The following is a 16,035-nucleotide window of genomic DNA, read 5'->3' on the forward strand; positions in this document are numbered from 1 at the left end:
TAAAGTAGAGAATGCTTTTGGGCAGGGCTACTGTGTAATGACAGGTCACACTGTGCAGTGCAACACACAGGGCTCATGAAACTCAGATCAAACTGTCACACTAGGCAATGCTGAACAAATATGGATCAAGAGTCTGTCACTACATTGCCTATTTCTCAATAAAAATGTTTTCAGAAACAGATCTTAGAGGCTCTTTAGTTGTGACCAGGCAGGCCACCACTATTTCATGCTGAACGGACGAACTAAAACCAAGTGCCGTCCAAGTCGCAGTATGTCACCCACCAGCTTCAGGCTCTTGTCATACTAAGCATGCTCTGGTTCCAAGAAAACAAGATGGCAACCACCATATTGCTAAACTCAAGCCTTCAAAACCACAGACCTCAAACCAATTGGTGTCATCAAAGTGGGTTCACAATTGCTCCTTTGTCAAGTTTCCTAAAAAAGTCATAACAATGAGTTTTCAGACTTTTTTATTTACATTTGGCATCAGCTGGGTAACTATGTTTTTTTTTTTTAAGGTTATTTTTTGGGCTTTATGCCTTTAATAAGATAGGACAGCTGAATATATGACAGGAAAGGGGGAGAGAGATGGGGGGTGGCACGCAGCAAATGTGCCGCAGGCGGGAATTGAACCGGTAGCCACTGCAGAGGACTGACAGCCTCAGTACATGGTGCACACATCCTACCAACTGAGCTATAGGCACGCCCCGGGGTAACTATGTTTATATCAGCCTCAGCTTATTGTTTGTTGTGTGACTACAAAATGTCAAATAAAGTTGGACGTTGTTGCATCTCTGTCTGTAATTTTGTGTGTGAACGTACTGTGAACGTTCTCTCCTGCAACTGGATTAGATGCTGTCTGACTGGTTCAAATAAAGTGGATCTTTGGAATTAAGTGCTGACTTGCAGAGGAACAATAGTGGTATACTAGTGTACACTTTTTAATCTTGATCTCCAATGTATATATTAAGCAATGTTAGTGCAGCAACTATCAGAAACTAGAGAGGATGCAGTGTGTGAACCCATTACCCTCAGGTCAAAGTCAGGTTACCTGATTGTGATGAGAGGAGCTCCTGATCCACACAGTTATTATCGGACGTACCACATGAGAGTGCTGGGTGGGGTACATTTCGTCAGCTGTTCTGTCCCATCACTGCAACTTTGAACTTTAAGCCAGAATTGCTAAACATTGTAAGATGAGCCAGGCTCCTTTTCTCAACAGCTTTGAGCTTGTTTGGAGACGCTCCCCTACTCCAGAGACGTCATCGAGCAGTAATGGGATAGCTTATTTGGCTGATCCAGTCAGTCTTCTCTGAAAGCACTGTGAGGGATCAGTCTGTTCAGACTGATGATAACGCATGGCAAGAGGAATTTGAGCGGACAGGAAATTAAAAGAAAAAAATGTATTCTCTTGAGGCTTACCCGGGGGCTGGTATTGACTTGTGCCAAAACCCTCTGTTGCTTCAAATAAATGTCTCTGTCTGAAAAACATAAACAAATATTAACTTCCTGATTGCATAGTGACATCTGTGCCCCAGGCAGGCTGAATTTTCTCTTTGCTTTTAGCATATAAATGTATGAATATCTTTATATCTATAAGACAGTACTTTATGTATTCTTATCCTAATTTTGCTGCTTTCATCCTGATAAAATGATGTTACTCATATCTGTTGATCAGACAAAGACTTGATGATAATAACAGGTTGCTGTACAATGGTTCCATGATATTTGATAGCGTAGTGAATACATTAGAATGACAAGACATGACAAGCTGAGATGCAGAGGCTGAACCACGTTGTCTGAGATGCCCCTGGTATTATTTATCTCTGATTGGCTTGGTTGTTTTTCCAATTGGGGCAGCAGCTGTCAGCTAGCACAACACCACAACATCTTTTTGAATCGAAGAAAAAAGTGAAAATACATGTTCAGAGGTCTGTAAACTGACTAAGTGTACACAGGACTATAAAAGCAGTTATGTTACATTAAAAGTATGAACATGATGAGAAAAAAACGCATCATGGCCTGATGCTAAAATTGTTTCTGCCACTCCTTCATTTTGCTATCCAGTCTTGCTTCATGCCATGCCTCTATTCTTCTGTTTGAGACCACAGAACAGTCAGTTACTTTAAAAAAAGAGAAGTAAGGAGGAAGAGAGGGGCCAAACTCCAATCTGGCTACTTCACACTCCCACACCATGACATCATGTCATTCCATCATGTGTGCATGAAAAATGTCTGTTTTGGGGTCAGGTAACTTAATACTGATCCTCCTTTCCTTTGGAAATAACCTTCCACAGAACTGTCTTTTGTGGTGTTTCCTCCATCCCACACATACACAAGAGGTGCTGCACCTGAGGAGACTGTGGTTTGTAAGCTTGTATTGATGCAGACTTGCTGTTGGAGGCCTTTATAGTCCACTGGCCCTTAAGGCCAACTGACTTGGAACAACACTCAATGTAGCAGACTCTCCACGTGAACACACAAACAGACTGAGTGTGGGTAGAGGGAGTGTGTCAGGGCTGGACTGGAATTGTAGGACACTGAATCATGCTGCAGGCTCTCCTCTCAACTCTGTAAGCTATGATTAAGACAAAGATTACTTTCAGCATGTTAAAAGCAGAAGTGGCTCTGACAATGAAGAGATGTTTTGAAGTTGACTTGGTATTTTGCAAGGATAGTCGAACAGGGTTGTCACTGCAACAGAACTCTGGGAAAACTTGGCATACACTCGTGTCTAGGCATCCGTGGCTTTGTCTCCCGTGCATATATTAAACAATGAGAAACTGAGCATTTGGCTGCGAGGCTAAGGGTAAAGTGTGTGTGTGAGCTCACTGTTTTTTTCTCAGCTCTGGCTCTGAGCTGACGCCAGTCACTCATCCAGGTCACTCTCCTCAGTCTATCACTGCTTTTTGTCAATGCTCCATTGACAGTTCATTTTGTAGACATTAAACACAGAGACAATTACTCGAAAGAAAATTTTGCCAGGAAAAGGGGGAAACTCAATGGTCCTCTCAACACAGCTGTCAAACAAAAATCTCTCTTTACAGCTGCTTCCTGTTGTCTAATTTATTTTGCCACACTCCCTCCAAACAACCACTGTTACTATTAGTGAACTAAACTTAACTTACTAGATTTAGATTTGAGTTTGTGATGGGTCCATTAATACTTTTTAAGAACTTGAAACACACACAGTTAACATGGGAATTTTTGGTCTTCCTCCCAACCAAGACTTGAGACTTATGACTCACTCACTTTGAGGAAATGTATGTGGGACTGTACCTAATGATTGTACTCAAAATGATACATATATAACAGGGGTCCCTAACTGGCGGACCACGGTCCGAGTCCAGACCCACACGCTGTCCTATCCGGACCCGGACCTATAACCAATAAATTATTAAGATATCTTAAATTTTGACGGGACGCTTCTATTTTAACTGGCGCAACTTTTCTAGTCTTTCCGGCGCTGGTTTAGCTGATCAGGAAACACACAGACCAACTGCAGAGAAGCTGCATGTGGAGGAGACTGTTGTTAATGACGGAGTTTATTACAACAGAAACTAACATGATGGTCAATGACATCGACACCAACCAGATGCACTTATAAAATTAAACAACCGTATAAGGAGGCCTATACGTAAAACAGGAGAGTCTGTGTTTCTCTGTGAGAAACTTTCAGATCTTCTCACAGCAGAGTGAACAGGTGAGGGAGGGGAGGAGGGCAGACTGATCACTAATCAATCACTGATACCGTCGTCCTCTCGGACTGTTTAAAAAAATAAAAATGCCAAAATTGGTGACAAACCAAACCCACACAAATAAAGTCTTTGTGTGAAACACTGCAGATTGTAACATCGTGCTGTTTACAGACAGTCTGCTGTCTGTAGTTTGACAGAGAGACAGAGAGGGTCGTGTCTAGAAGGGAACCCTAGACCCGCAAAAGATCGCCCAAGTTTGATTATTTTAGTAGAAACAACGGACACAAATCTCGCGAGAGTTGTGTAAAGAGTTACCTTCTAGACACGACTGAAAAAGGTGCGTAGCTCCAAAAATAGAAAATCATGTCGTGGTGTCAATGTTTTTAATGTGGCGGGCCACCATAAATAAAACACTATTCACTGAACCACAGAGAGTCACTGAAACACTGATCACTGACCTGCTGTGATGGAAAAATACTCACATTCTTTACTTAGGTATTTTTACATTGTGGTATTAGTGTTTTTACTTAATTACAATTTAAATATTTTGCATGTTATTGTTTCCTTTTTTGAAAAATCAACATCTTTATTGCTGTTGTTGTACTTTAATGGTATTCTTATTGGTATCCTTTGATGACTAAATACAGACCTGCAAACTCATAAGAGGAGAAAAAGGTGGCATGTTGGTAAACCAGTCCCCTGTCCTCTGGGGGTCTGGGAGCGTCTGTCCTGCTCCAGAAGAAAAATGTTGTGATTTTAACATGCTAACAAAACATTCTGGTGACTGTTTTAGTTAAAAGAGTTAGTTCCATCTTCTGTTTGTGGTTTCTGCAGACATTACTACCTTTACTTTTAGCAAAAGCAAAAGTAATGTAATAGGAAAAAATGCAGAACACAATATTTCTTATCTGATTACTCGATTAATCGCCAGAATAATCAATAGATTATGCTTAATTTTACTGGTTCGGCCCACTTGAGATCAAATTGGGCTGTATGTGGCTCCTGAACCAAAATGAGTTTGACACCCCTGATGTAGACGTTGATACAACTACTACACTACTTCAGTATATATCACTCTAAATCATAACACAAGTTAGACATTATGATGTTCCGGACCTTTGCTTTAGGAAAGTTTCTCTAACTGGACCTCTTTGAATTTTAGTTGAATACCCCTGATATAGAACAAGACAAAACATAAATCACACAAACTGTTGCTTACTTCTAGTCAGTTGATGAATAGTTGAGGTAGATGTCTCATAACTTCAGTCACGAGTCCATGACTTCCAGCAGACCAAGACCTTTGTAGTACAAATACTGCTGTAAAAATATAAGTAGTGATCACAGTAGTCAACCACCTTTATGGGTCAAATAGTATTCAAGTAGTCTGCTTACAGTGTTCATTTTGATTTTTTCATACATGACAACATATGAAAAACAATTGAAATAATAATGGTCTCACCGTAATCTCTCTTCTACCTGAGGCTGGAGCTGCAGCCTCATTGAAATCATGATGGACAAAAAGAAAGTCATCAAGGCAAAAACTGATAGAAATTTGCTTTTTAGATGTTGGCAGAGTAGCTAACAACCTTGTATTGTGGTCAGAGCATATGAGTTTTTTATATTGAGTCCAGCTATATCGTTGCATGAAGTTTTATCACCACTACCACTAAAAAAAACGTTTTGTCCTGAAACTGTGCCATATTCTAATTCTGAATTCCGACATAGTCCCACATACTTGTCTAATCATCCATATTTTAGCTAATGGTGCTATCCAGCCATTTGTGGGCACAGTTTGACATGAGGTATCTGGCCTGTTTTGTGCTCATCACCTTCTCAAAAGTTGGATTGCAGTTATGATCCATCCATCCAACTGTGAGTTCAGTTTGAACAGAGAGCTGGAAGCGTGTGTTATATTGTCACTGCGTGGAAGGAGGAAGCTGCAGGCAGCTGCTGGCTATGTGAGCAGGCATCTTCCCAGCCTACATGTAGATCCAGGAATCTGCAGGCTGGTTAGATGGTTGTCACATGTCTGGCTGTCTTCATCGATCTGTGACTTCTGTTGCTGTCCTGGACAAATATCTGGAAGTACTGCTGAACCCATAACCTAGTCATAAATAATAGCAATGGCCAGCACAAACAATTCAGGCCAGTTGCTAATGAGGGCTAATGAAACTATTAAAATTGTTATGTTGTTCAATTTTTTTTTTTGCCGGTAGCTCCTTCAAATTTTAATCTGTTATTTATTAAAATGCATCACCTATGACAGAAATACACTGGTAAGCATTGGAAAAAGAACCGCAGGGTTTGGATTAAAGAGCAGCAGACCCTGAGATGATTAGCAAATGCACATGGCTTCTTTCAACACCCAGCCAGATCAGCCGAATGCTCCACCAAGAAGAGTGTAGGAGAATGGTGACATGAGCCATGCTTCAGCTTGGACTTAAGGCTGCTCCTGGCTAGTGTCCACTCAGGAAAATAAAACAAACAAAATGAGACTCAAGCTGGCCAAGCAATGAGGAACCACTGATTGTTGTGTGCACACAGAGAGGCCTGCTCTACAGGATCGAGCTGTTGCACTTGAGGGGCGGACCAGTTCTAAGGTGACAGGACAGAACACACAAGACTCCAGCAGGACAAGGCAGAGAGGACTCTGTGTTTATGCCAATGATGCTTCCTGGTTAACTTGCAAGGCAGCTGTATTTGTGAGATCATGCAAGATTCCATCTTGCCATGCTTCAAGCTATCTGTTTGTATTCGCACCAGAGATGGTGTGAGCCAACCATCATCATCGGACAGACTACTGGAAGCTACAGGTGTGGATTTAGGTGTGACAACAGTGAGCAGTGTCCATGGAAGTGACTCGTCTTAAACAAATAATGGTGGCTCCTGCAGAGGTTAGCATTGATACTGTGATAGCATGAGTTATATCAGAACTGGAGAGTATTTCTTCATTAAAAGAAGAGCAAAGAACGACACTGAAGGCTTTTACCTTTGAAAGATGTTTGAGCAAGATGTTTTTACTCTTCTCCTGTACAGCTTCAGTTGAGTTGATCTGAGTGGATGAAGTTAGCCTGTGTTAGACATGACAGATGGTTCATCCAGTCACCTACAAAGGGTTTTGTTGAAAGTGTTTGCCCTTTTCCAAACAGTTTCCATGGACAGCTTCCCAGATTGTTTTGTGTACAAACCATCTGGCGTGTTAGGTTAGCTTCTTGCACAAAGACAGTTGACGTCGAATGATAGTATCTTCCAGATGTGGGGCCTCTTATGTAAAGATGTCGACCATATTATTATTACCATTGTGCTGTTGTTTACGTTCAACCTAATGCAAATTTAAAAAAACCACTTCAGAATGATTTTGTTTTATTTTTATCCTATTCTATTTTGAATTTAATTAAAATATCTGTATTGTATGTGTGTGTAGCATGAAGGAACCTCAACTCCCATTTCATTGTGAAACCCTGTGTCGTATAATGATAATAAATTACCATGATACCTTGACATCTTATTTGCTAATTAGAAAGTAAAAGGAAGGAAGGAAGGTGCCATTTGCTGCCTGAATGCTTTTAACCTCCCTCAGTAGCTCACATGGTAAAATCTAAGCATATATTCCTTATGTATACATAATAATAAATCGGCATAATGTACATTTCACCAACACTCCATTAGTATAACAAAACACAGTCATGTCATACTCACTACTCTGTTTTTCTTCCTGCAGATTTTTCACATTTGAAGTATTCCATCATAGGGAGGAGTTATGCACTTAAACCACTGGAGGGCTTTAAATGTGAAACATCTGTACAGGAGGAGTTGAGCATCACTGACAGAAATAATTGAGAATGAAAACAAAATTTCTGTTAGAAGTGCGAGCTGGAGAGTGGTGAGTGTGGCATGACTGTTTTTATACCGATGGTGTTGCTGAAATAGAATGACTTTTCCAAGACAAGTAGAGGTAAATAAAGGAACTGGTCACTATTTGTAATCCTACACTATTCTGCAGTTAATGACAAATACATGGGGACATTGTCTCTGTGTTTCATTGAAATATCCCAAGCCAAGTCAATGTTGTAGTTTGGCTCCCATCTGACTCAGCTTGCCATGTCTCCACTGTCACATCAGAATGTGCTTTTCCAGCTCAGCGCACACTGTGCAGCCTGTCCCACAACGTTCAAGAGCTTTATGCCTCTCACGTCAGTCCAGTTTTGATCACCATATCCAGCACCTCAAAACAATTTATTCCTCTCCCTGCCAAGTCAAGTCTAGTCCTAAACAAAACTCTGTCTCCTCTGAACTCAGAGAGATGCTGCAGATAATGAAAGTGACCGCAGACATTCAAAATGAAGCTTTGCAGACACAGAAGATGACAGTCTGAATCCTGCTGTCTTTTGGTGTCAAGAAAAAGACTGTCACCTTTTTATTTGAAACTTTTGCTTGAACTGTAATGGCCACTTCGATTTTACAGACTATGAGCACAACTAACCCCTTGAAGGAGCCATGAGGGTATTTTCAAAATTCACTTTCAGCTTGACCTATCCGTGTCGACCTATCAGTAAACTAAACTGATCAATAAAAATGGGCCAACGGGCTGACTCGAATTGGACTTGACTTCATTATAAATATTTGACCATTCATTTTTTCATATATAAAACATCAAGCAACACTTGATATTATTTATTGAACTGACAGATTTTTGAACGGGGTTCAGCAGGACATTCAGGGTGACAATGTAATATAGTAATCAAGATACATTAAAGCCTAGATTATACTCCCAATGGACACCCTCTGAGATAGTGTGTGCCAGCTACACTAATGGAAATGTGCAACAACACCTTCACTAGACATCAAACAAAAGTCAGATACTATATTGTATGAAGTTGGTGTGAGCTATAAATTCACCAGAAGATAATGTAATCTTGGACCTTGACTGGTCAGCTGCCTCAGTCTCACTCACTACTATGCGTCTCTGCTGCATTCTTTTGGTAGTGTATTCAGGCTTTCAGACTCACCCTGGGTCCAGGCAGCTGTCTGTACCCATTGCAGACGACTTCACTGAGCGGACAAGATGACTTGACATAGTGAAATCACTCCAGGGAAAATACAAGGGTTGCTCACTGTGCAGCTACTTCCGTGGACCAAAATGTCCTCTGAAGCACACTGCCCAGTCTCTGAGAAAAAGATCAATAATAACTGCTTGACTTGAAGAATCTAAGTTGACCGAAGGACTGAAGACTTAAACTGATGATCAAATCTTTGACTTTCAGGGGACAGCCCTAGTCTTCAACAATATATCTTTGACTTTGCATCTCACCTCACCATGAGGTTGAATTTTTGGCTTTTAGTCAAATATCTGGACAATGGTTGAATGAATTGCAATGAAATTTGGTACAGATATTCACATCATCCTTGTGATGATTTGTGATCTCTTGAAGGGGAACTTAATTCCAGCTCTATATTTTCATTCTGGGACTCCACTACAGTAGCTTTGCATGAGTCACAGTTCAAAAGCTGCTGTGTCTTCAAGCCTCCCTTCCGTAAAAGACCACTTTCTTCTGTTTGGCCACCATGGCCCGGTCTTCTGTGCATACTTTGCTGTGCACGCTGTGCTTTGTCTGGACCGGATGACCACAAAGAAAACACAGGTGACGCTCTGAATCTCTGAAGCGTATCTGCAGCCACGCACATAGCTGCTATGTGGACGCTCTGCCCTGTTATTATGGGCGTTAAAATGAAAACCAACAGGTAACTTCACGCACACACGATGCTCAAGCATGTACTGTGAACCAGACGTTAATCATGTGAATTATTTGAGACTGCATAAAATTGCAATGTGGACATTTTATTTTGTTTTGGAATGATTCTAAAAAGTTTTAAGATGGCAAATGTCCACTATGTCTCTACTCACAGACATATAGTGGACAAAATATCTTCTGTATTCATTTGAAACTCAGGATCATTCTGAGCTTTCATATGTAGGTTAGGTATTGCCAAGCAACACTGCATAAAGAATGTAAAGAATAATATGTGATCATGTATGCGGCAGGAATTATTACTTTCTTTGTCCAATGCTCAGAAAATGGTTAATCATAAATAATACAGCAGTAAGTGAATTATATCCTGGCTTAATATAACGCCGTCATCCAGAGCTTCCTCTACTTCTTCAATTGCTTTTGAGGAGCGATTATTGCTTGTTTGTGTTAACAGTTGCATGACAAATGCTTAGCCTGCCTTATCATTTGCTTTTAATTGCCCAGTGATTAATATTGCTGGAGGAATAACTGCATAATTAGGACAATTTACTGTTGCACTAATGACTCCAGCAAGACTTGCTAAGCATCCACAAATATCATTAGTGTTTGTTCATCTCACCTAAAACCATAAATCACTTTCATTGCATATTTCCATCATCATCAATACACTATAGGTAGAAAGTAATTGTTATATAATTTGTTCTGATTAAAGATGAGCAAAAAGCTGGGCTCAGATAACAAGCTAGAGTCATCTCCCACCTGCCAGTGTATCAGCTGGATATCCCCGTCCCCTGTTCCCTTTAATCAGCCCATCTAAACCTTTGCCGCTAAACTGTCCCAGCTATTACGCAGCAGATTATCACCACGGCACACAGAGAAAGACTTTCAGGCTGTAACAGATTTTAATGATTAGGTATTCTCACTGAACATCACTGTTTGACTTCTCACTACAGAGCACAGCAGACATTTGGGCCCTGTGTGGCTTTAAATGTGGGGAAGGGAAATAATAAGGAAGCTTGGTCTGATGTATTATCATTGTTTTCTACCAGGTTGTGTTTTCAAGATCTCCACTGTTTCTCCCTGTGTTATTTCTTTTTTTTTTTTTTTTTAATTTGATTCTGTCGATGTAACGAGAGATAACATAGCAGTAAACTGTGACGGCTTAGGTTGTAGCTTTTTAGATTTTCTTCTCTCACTCAGTAGGGTGATCTGGCACTACTGAGAAGACTCATGGTTGGTTTTAGTGTACTGGTGTATTACTAGGTAGCTGACCCCTTCTCCTGTGTAAATGATAATCCCCGAGGTTATGCAAATGTAGATGACCAATCTGAAGGTCTATATCGAAATTAATGGACTTTATTCAGAATGCATGACAGCAAGTAATGCTTTGTGAGGGAGCTAAATGTAGACTTGTGGAAGAAGTTACACACTCTACTCTCACCAGTCTGACCAGTGAGTAGTCTGCAGTGTTTTTTAGCTCACCTTTATCATCTGGTCTGAATCCAAAATAATCCAAAACAGGGGCATAGGCATTTTTCTATTTCTTTTTAGTCCTGGAACTTTATCCCCAAGACACCCTGTGTCTTCTTATGAAAGCTATGTTTGTCTGCTCAGCTGCGCTGCCGCATAGATGCTGACCCCTGGTGGCATAACATGTACACAACAATACAGCTTCACCCCATCAGTTTAATGAAAGTGGAGCATCTGTGTTTATGATGGTACTGAAAATCACACAGTTGGGATTTCTTAATATCCAGGTATACCATAATAACTTTATACTGCCCAAGCCTACTCTTTTCCACGAACTTCTGTAACTCACAGAATCTATTCATTCAGCATTTCTTTCACTGGCATTTCTGAACAAAAAACATAGTTTGTGCCTGAGGTTTATGCTTCAAGTGAAATCAACTTCACTACAGTAATTACTTTGTGAGCACCTAAAAAAGTTTTTAAAAAAGTATGGGTACATTGTCACTTGCTCTTGTCCAAATCATCAAAGCTTACCAGCACACTGATAAACTTTCTAAAATATGTCACCCAAGCCACACATGTCTCCGTTCCAAGGCTTAATTGTTAGTTATGAGCGTATGTTTGTGCCGGTTGGATTTTGAATGAGACATCTTACTTCTGGAACAGAAGTTGCAGTTTCAATTTGTCTCTCTACTGCATTTCAATCAACATTAAATCTGGAGTGTAGCCACCACCAGATTTTATATCACAGTATAGTAAAGTTTTTAATCTGGTGACATTCCCACACTGGTGCACCAGTAATGATCCGTTTTATATGAACCAGCCATGACTGGGTTGTCATACCTGAAGAGGGCAGCATAGTGATGGAGCAGGCAACACAACAGTAACTAGTAGCATGGTGTGGGTGGTATACCTCATAAGCATGTCAACTGTGTGCGTGTAATGACTCTCACTGCCTCCTGCAGAGATGTCTCACATTTCAAGCCACCAGCTGCACAAACGACATAAAGTCTCCCTTTCCTGCTCTGACCTTGTATATCAAGTGTGACAATAAACATTTTGAATCTTTTGATGTGAACCATTTGCAAAAAGTGTCACTCAAGTGGAATAAAATCAAATTAACTGTATGTTGCACTCGTAGAATTAATGCTTTGGAAATGTATACTGAATTTACCATGTGAGTCATTGTAGTATGGCTAAGTCCAGTCCCTTTCTTGCAGCCTTTATTTGGTGACTCACCTTTATTTGTTTGTGCTGGCCATTTGATACTCAGGCACTATTTGATTACTAGCTTTTATCTGAGTGTTTATGAGGTAATCGTGGTTACAGGCTGTAGAATTGTTGGAGGAGAATGTGCGTCCAGAGCAGATTGTTGCTAATCTGTGGCAGGACAGCCTCAACTATCCTCTAATAACTATATGAAAAATAAAACAACCATGGCTGTTAAATAGAAAATACAAAAAGAAAAACTAAAGCTCCTGGCAATGATTTGCTTTATAATGCATTCTGATTGACTAACTAAATGACAATCTTATTCTTTGTCCCTCTCATGTCTCTATGCAGTGTATTCTGTCTCAGCCCAAGTTCTGGGCTATAGAGGTTACAGCTCTTTGCCTCAGGACAAAACTGGAAAAAGGAAGCTCCCGATGTGTTGAGAGAGCCATGATGCAAACCCAGGTAAGGAGATATGTTGGGGGATTGTATTTCTATATTCATACAGAGTTCATGCATCAGGTGTACATGTTAGGATTCACAACATACCCATTCTACTTATGAATTTATGTGTTTTTTCTGTGAAAGACAGCAAAACCTTTTAACCAAAATTTAAAGTAGACAGACTGCAGACATTGTTTTTGCCTCTTTGATACAACCAGAACGTTGGAATTAGATTTTGAGTCGCTTACTGCCACACAGCATCTTATCCCGTTCTGTGCAAACGATGCAGTAAACCATGAGATGCCATTTCATGTCTTAAGGGTTAGACAGGGACATGAACAGCCTCCATGCATGTGGTGGGTTACAGATTTGTGAACAAATTTGGGAGTTATGATGCAACACAACCATGGGAAACTTGGCATATGCTTGTCTAGGGCAGTCATTCACAAGCACTGGGGCAGGACCCACAGGTTGGTCACACGAGATTTTATTTGCGTTGCCAAATAAATAAAAAGACTATGGAAGAAGTTTAGTAGTATCTTAACTATATTCCTATTATTTGGTCATCTAAAATGTTCTATATCGTTTTCCTAATGAGAGGAAATAAAACCAATGAGACGTTCTGTTAACTCTGCCTAAATACATTTACTTCTAATTTATAAAGTATTAAACGTGTATATGTGTATATATATACGTTATTGCCAATCAGTCTGTCTTCACAATTGATCAATCAGTTATTGGTGAAAAATGGTGATCTGGCAGTAGTTTTTCCACTTAATGATTAGTTGTTTGGTCCATAAAATGTCAGAAAATAATGAAAATCGATTAATTAATCATCTCACAATCTTGTCAATTGAAAAATACGTCCAAACATGAAAACAGGTGGAGTGCATGGATGTACATGTACCATTTTTTACTATGAAGCCATTTTCATATCAAGGCATGTCCTCTTTATTTCAGTGACAGTGCGATCCTCCAGTAACACAGCATAAACAGCACTCATTTTCCCATTTCTTTGCTATATCAGCTCCTTAAATTCTACTGCTGATGCTGTGAAAATGACTTAACCCTTTATGGATCTCTGAAAGCAGGACTTCAAACTCGCAAAGTTCTTTTTTTTTACTCTTTGATGCCATTTTCATGAATGAGCACTTCCTGACATATGGAGCAGGAAATGTAGCCTTACATAGTATTATTCAAGTGTTATGTGCTCAGACACACACAGGCAGATCATACTTTTATTTTCTGAATCTGATGTGGCATTTTTGTACAAGTCTGTCGTATGAATAAAGTAACATTGCATGAGGCATGCAGTGTGTAACACTATCTAGCTAACATACACAAGTGACAAACTGACAAAACAACATCAGTTACCTTCAGTATCCATCAGCTGTCATGTTAGCTATGTTAGCTTGATAGTGCTAATTGGTGTTTCTGTCTGCTCAGTGAAACATAAACCTTGCTAAGCTACATGTTTACATAAAATCAATATGTTAAACGTTTTGTTTTAACTTAATGTTTAAGAAGAAACCAAGTGTTCATCATAGACTTGAACCTGTCAGCTTTGGTTCAGTGAGGAAAACATGGCACTACAGACCGATCTCAACACACATGCAAATCTGAGTACACATTCATGGCTTGAGATACACTTTCACAATTATTTTGGCACAATATTGATCCCATAGATTTGAGTTGTCTACCTGACTTTACTTGTCAGCATATATTGTAGTCAACAAAAGTCAGGTTCTTTTATTCATTTGACCAGTACACATGTCCTGCTTTCATTTCCAGTGCAAGCAGTTAAAATCAATCCCAGAATGCTGTTTGTCACTACAGCCTTAAGCTTTATTCATGGTGCGTGTGCTTTGAGACGTAAATTACATTCTATGAGTAATCTTATCTTCATGTATGTGGATGTTTTTGAGTCAAATTTACAAATTTCAAAGATCTGAGTTCCACTTGGCTCACAGTGTGAGTGAGTTTTAGGGTTACCTTGTTCTGTCTCTCAAAACAACCCTGAGCACAAACAAAACATTAATTCACTGCAGCTCCAAGTGCTATTTTGGATGTTGATCAATAACATCCTTGAAAGAGCGAACACAGATGGCAATATGGGGCTATGAAAAAGCTGGTGAAAACGCAATAAGACTCAAACCCTGACTGGAAGACGATGGTTGCTGTGTTCATGCTGAAGAAATTGACAAAATATGGATTGTTTTTCTTCTTTTGCGCAAACATTTCATAGGCTGGGCACTGGAGAGTACAGTTGTGAGCACTAAATGCAGTTTTTTTTTTTAGATGGACTTTATGTAGCTTGTTTATTGAACAAATGAAACTGACTTCAGCCTCGTTTTGTCTTTACAAACAAAAAATATAATTTCTGGTTAAATAGACCATAAATTAACATAATGCTGTATACAGTATGGTTTGCCTCGTTTCTGTTTTGGACGGTTAATCCCAGTATTCGTGTATTGAATCTGCTATTAGGTGACTGTTTTCATCATCTTCATTTTTGAATAATTTAAGACAAAAATTTAAAACATTTTAATTTTAACCCTCTGAGATCTCCAGTGTTAATATCAGCATCACAAAAGTGAGATTTGGTTGTTCAGGAATGCTGAGTGTGCCTGCCCGATGCTTAGTGTGTATCCCAATACCAGTATTAATTAAGTATTAGCTGTGTCATTGAGGGTTCTGGCAGTGAAGGGAACCTTAAAAGAAACATTTTGAGCTGCAGTGAAAGTTCTAGCCTTTCAGTCTTTTACATCTGTGAAATACATCTGTCATTTTTTTTTACAGATAATTGCTGTGCTATTTGTATGAGAGAATCAGTGTAGCCTGCTGTAGAGGGAAATGGTAACAGCTGAATGGCTGTGCATGGTTTGACAAGGCAGCCTCACAAGAGAGTTGTGTTCACTATTTGCTCTTTGTCTCTGTGAATGTTCCCTGTCATTGGGCATTTGGTGCCTAATGAGTCCTGCATCCATCCTGTGTCCCTGTCAATACTCAGAGGCTGGTCACAACTATACTGTAGAAAAGATTGCAGCACCAGTTGATAGAGGTATTGTATCTGCTGTAATCCTAGTTGTGAAGTGAATTCCATAGCTGTTTTGCCCAATTCAGTCTTGAGGAGACTGAATCTGCTTGTGATCAAAATGTGGTATCCTTCTGCAGCACATACTCCATTTTGTGGACTTCAAAATCCAGAATTTTATCTCCTGTCTTCCTTTTTCAGGCGATCGTCGACCACTTTGAAGACAAGAACTGTCCAGTGACTGAGCGTCTCAAAGTCTTCTACTGCTGCCAAGCCCCGCCCAGATGGGCTGTCCAGGTAACACTTAATTAATCAAAAAGACATTCCAAATTTGAATTTGAGGTCAATAGATACAGATAATTAGTTAATAAAGAGTGCCGGAACTGCATCATATTTACAGGCCATATACCAATATTTCCACTGTGTCA

The 16,035-nt window shown here is 39.8% G+C and overlaps 1 protein-coding gene across 1 annotated transcript in view; it reads left to right on the forward strand.

Moving 5' to 3' along the window:
• ttc27 (tetratricopeptide repeat domain 27) overlaps positions 1-16,035 on the forward strand; it is a 111,652-nt gene that overhangs the window by 55,801 nt on the left and 39,816 nt on the right. The window contains exons 10-11 of the mRNA XM_084735822.1: positions 12,481-12,594; positions 15,809-15,904. Of these exons, the coding sequence (XP_084591948.1) occupies positions 12,481-12,594; positions 15,809-15,904 (210 nt within the window). The remainder of the gene's footprint in view (positions 1-12,480; positions 12,595-15,808; positions 15,905-16,035) is intronic.

Source organism: Lutjanus erythropterus, chromosome 14, assembly GCF_056507025.1.
Source record: "Lutjanus erythropterus isolate fLutEry1 chromosome 14, fLutEry1.hap2, whole genome shotgun sequence".
Lineage (NCBI taxonomy): Eukaryota > Metazoa > Chordata > Actinopteri > Lutjaniformes > Lutjanidae > Lutjanus > Lutjanus erythropterus.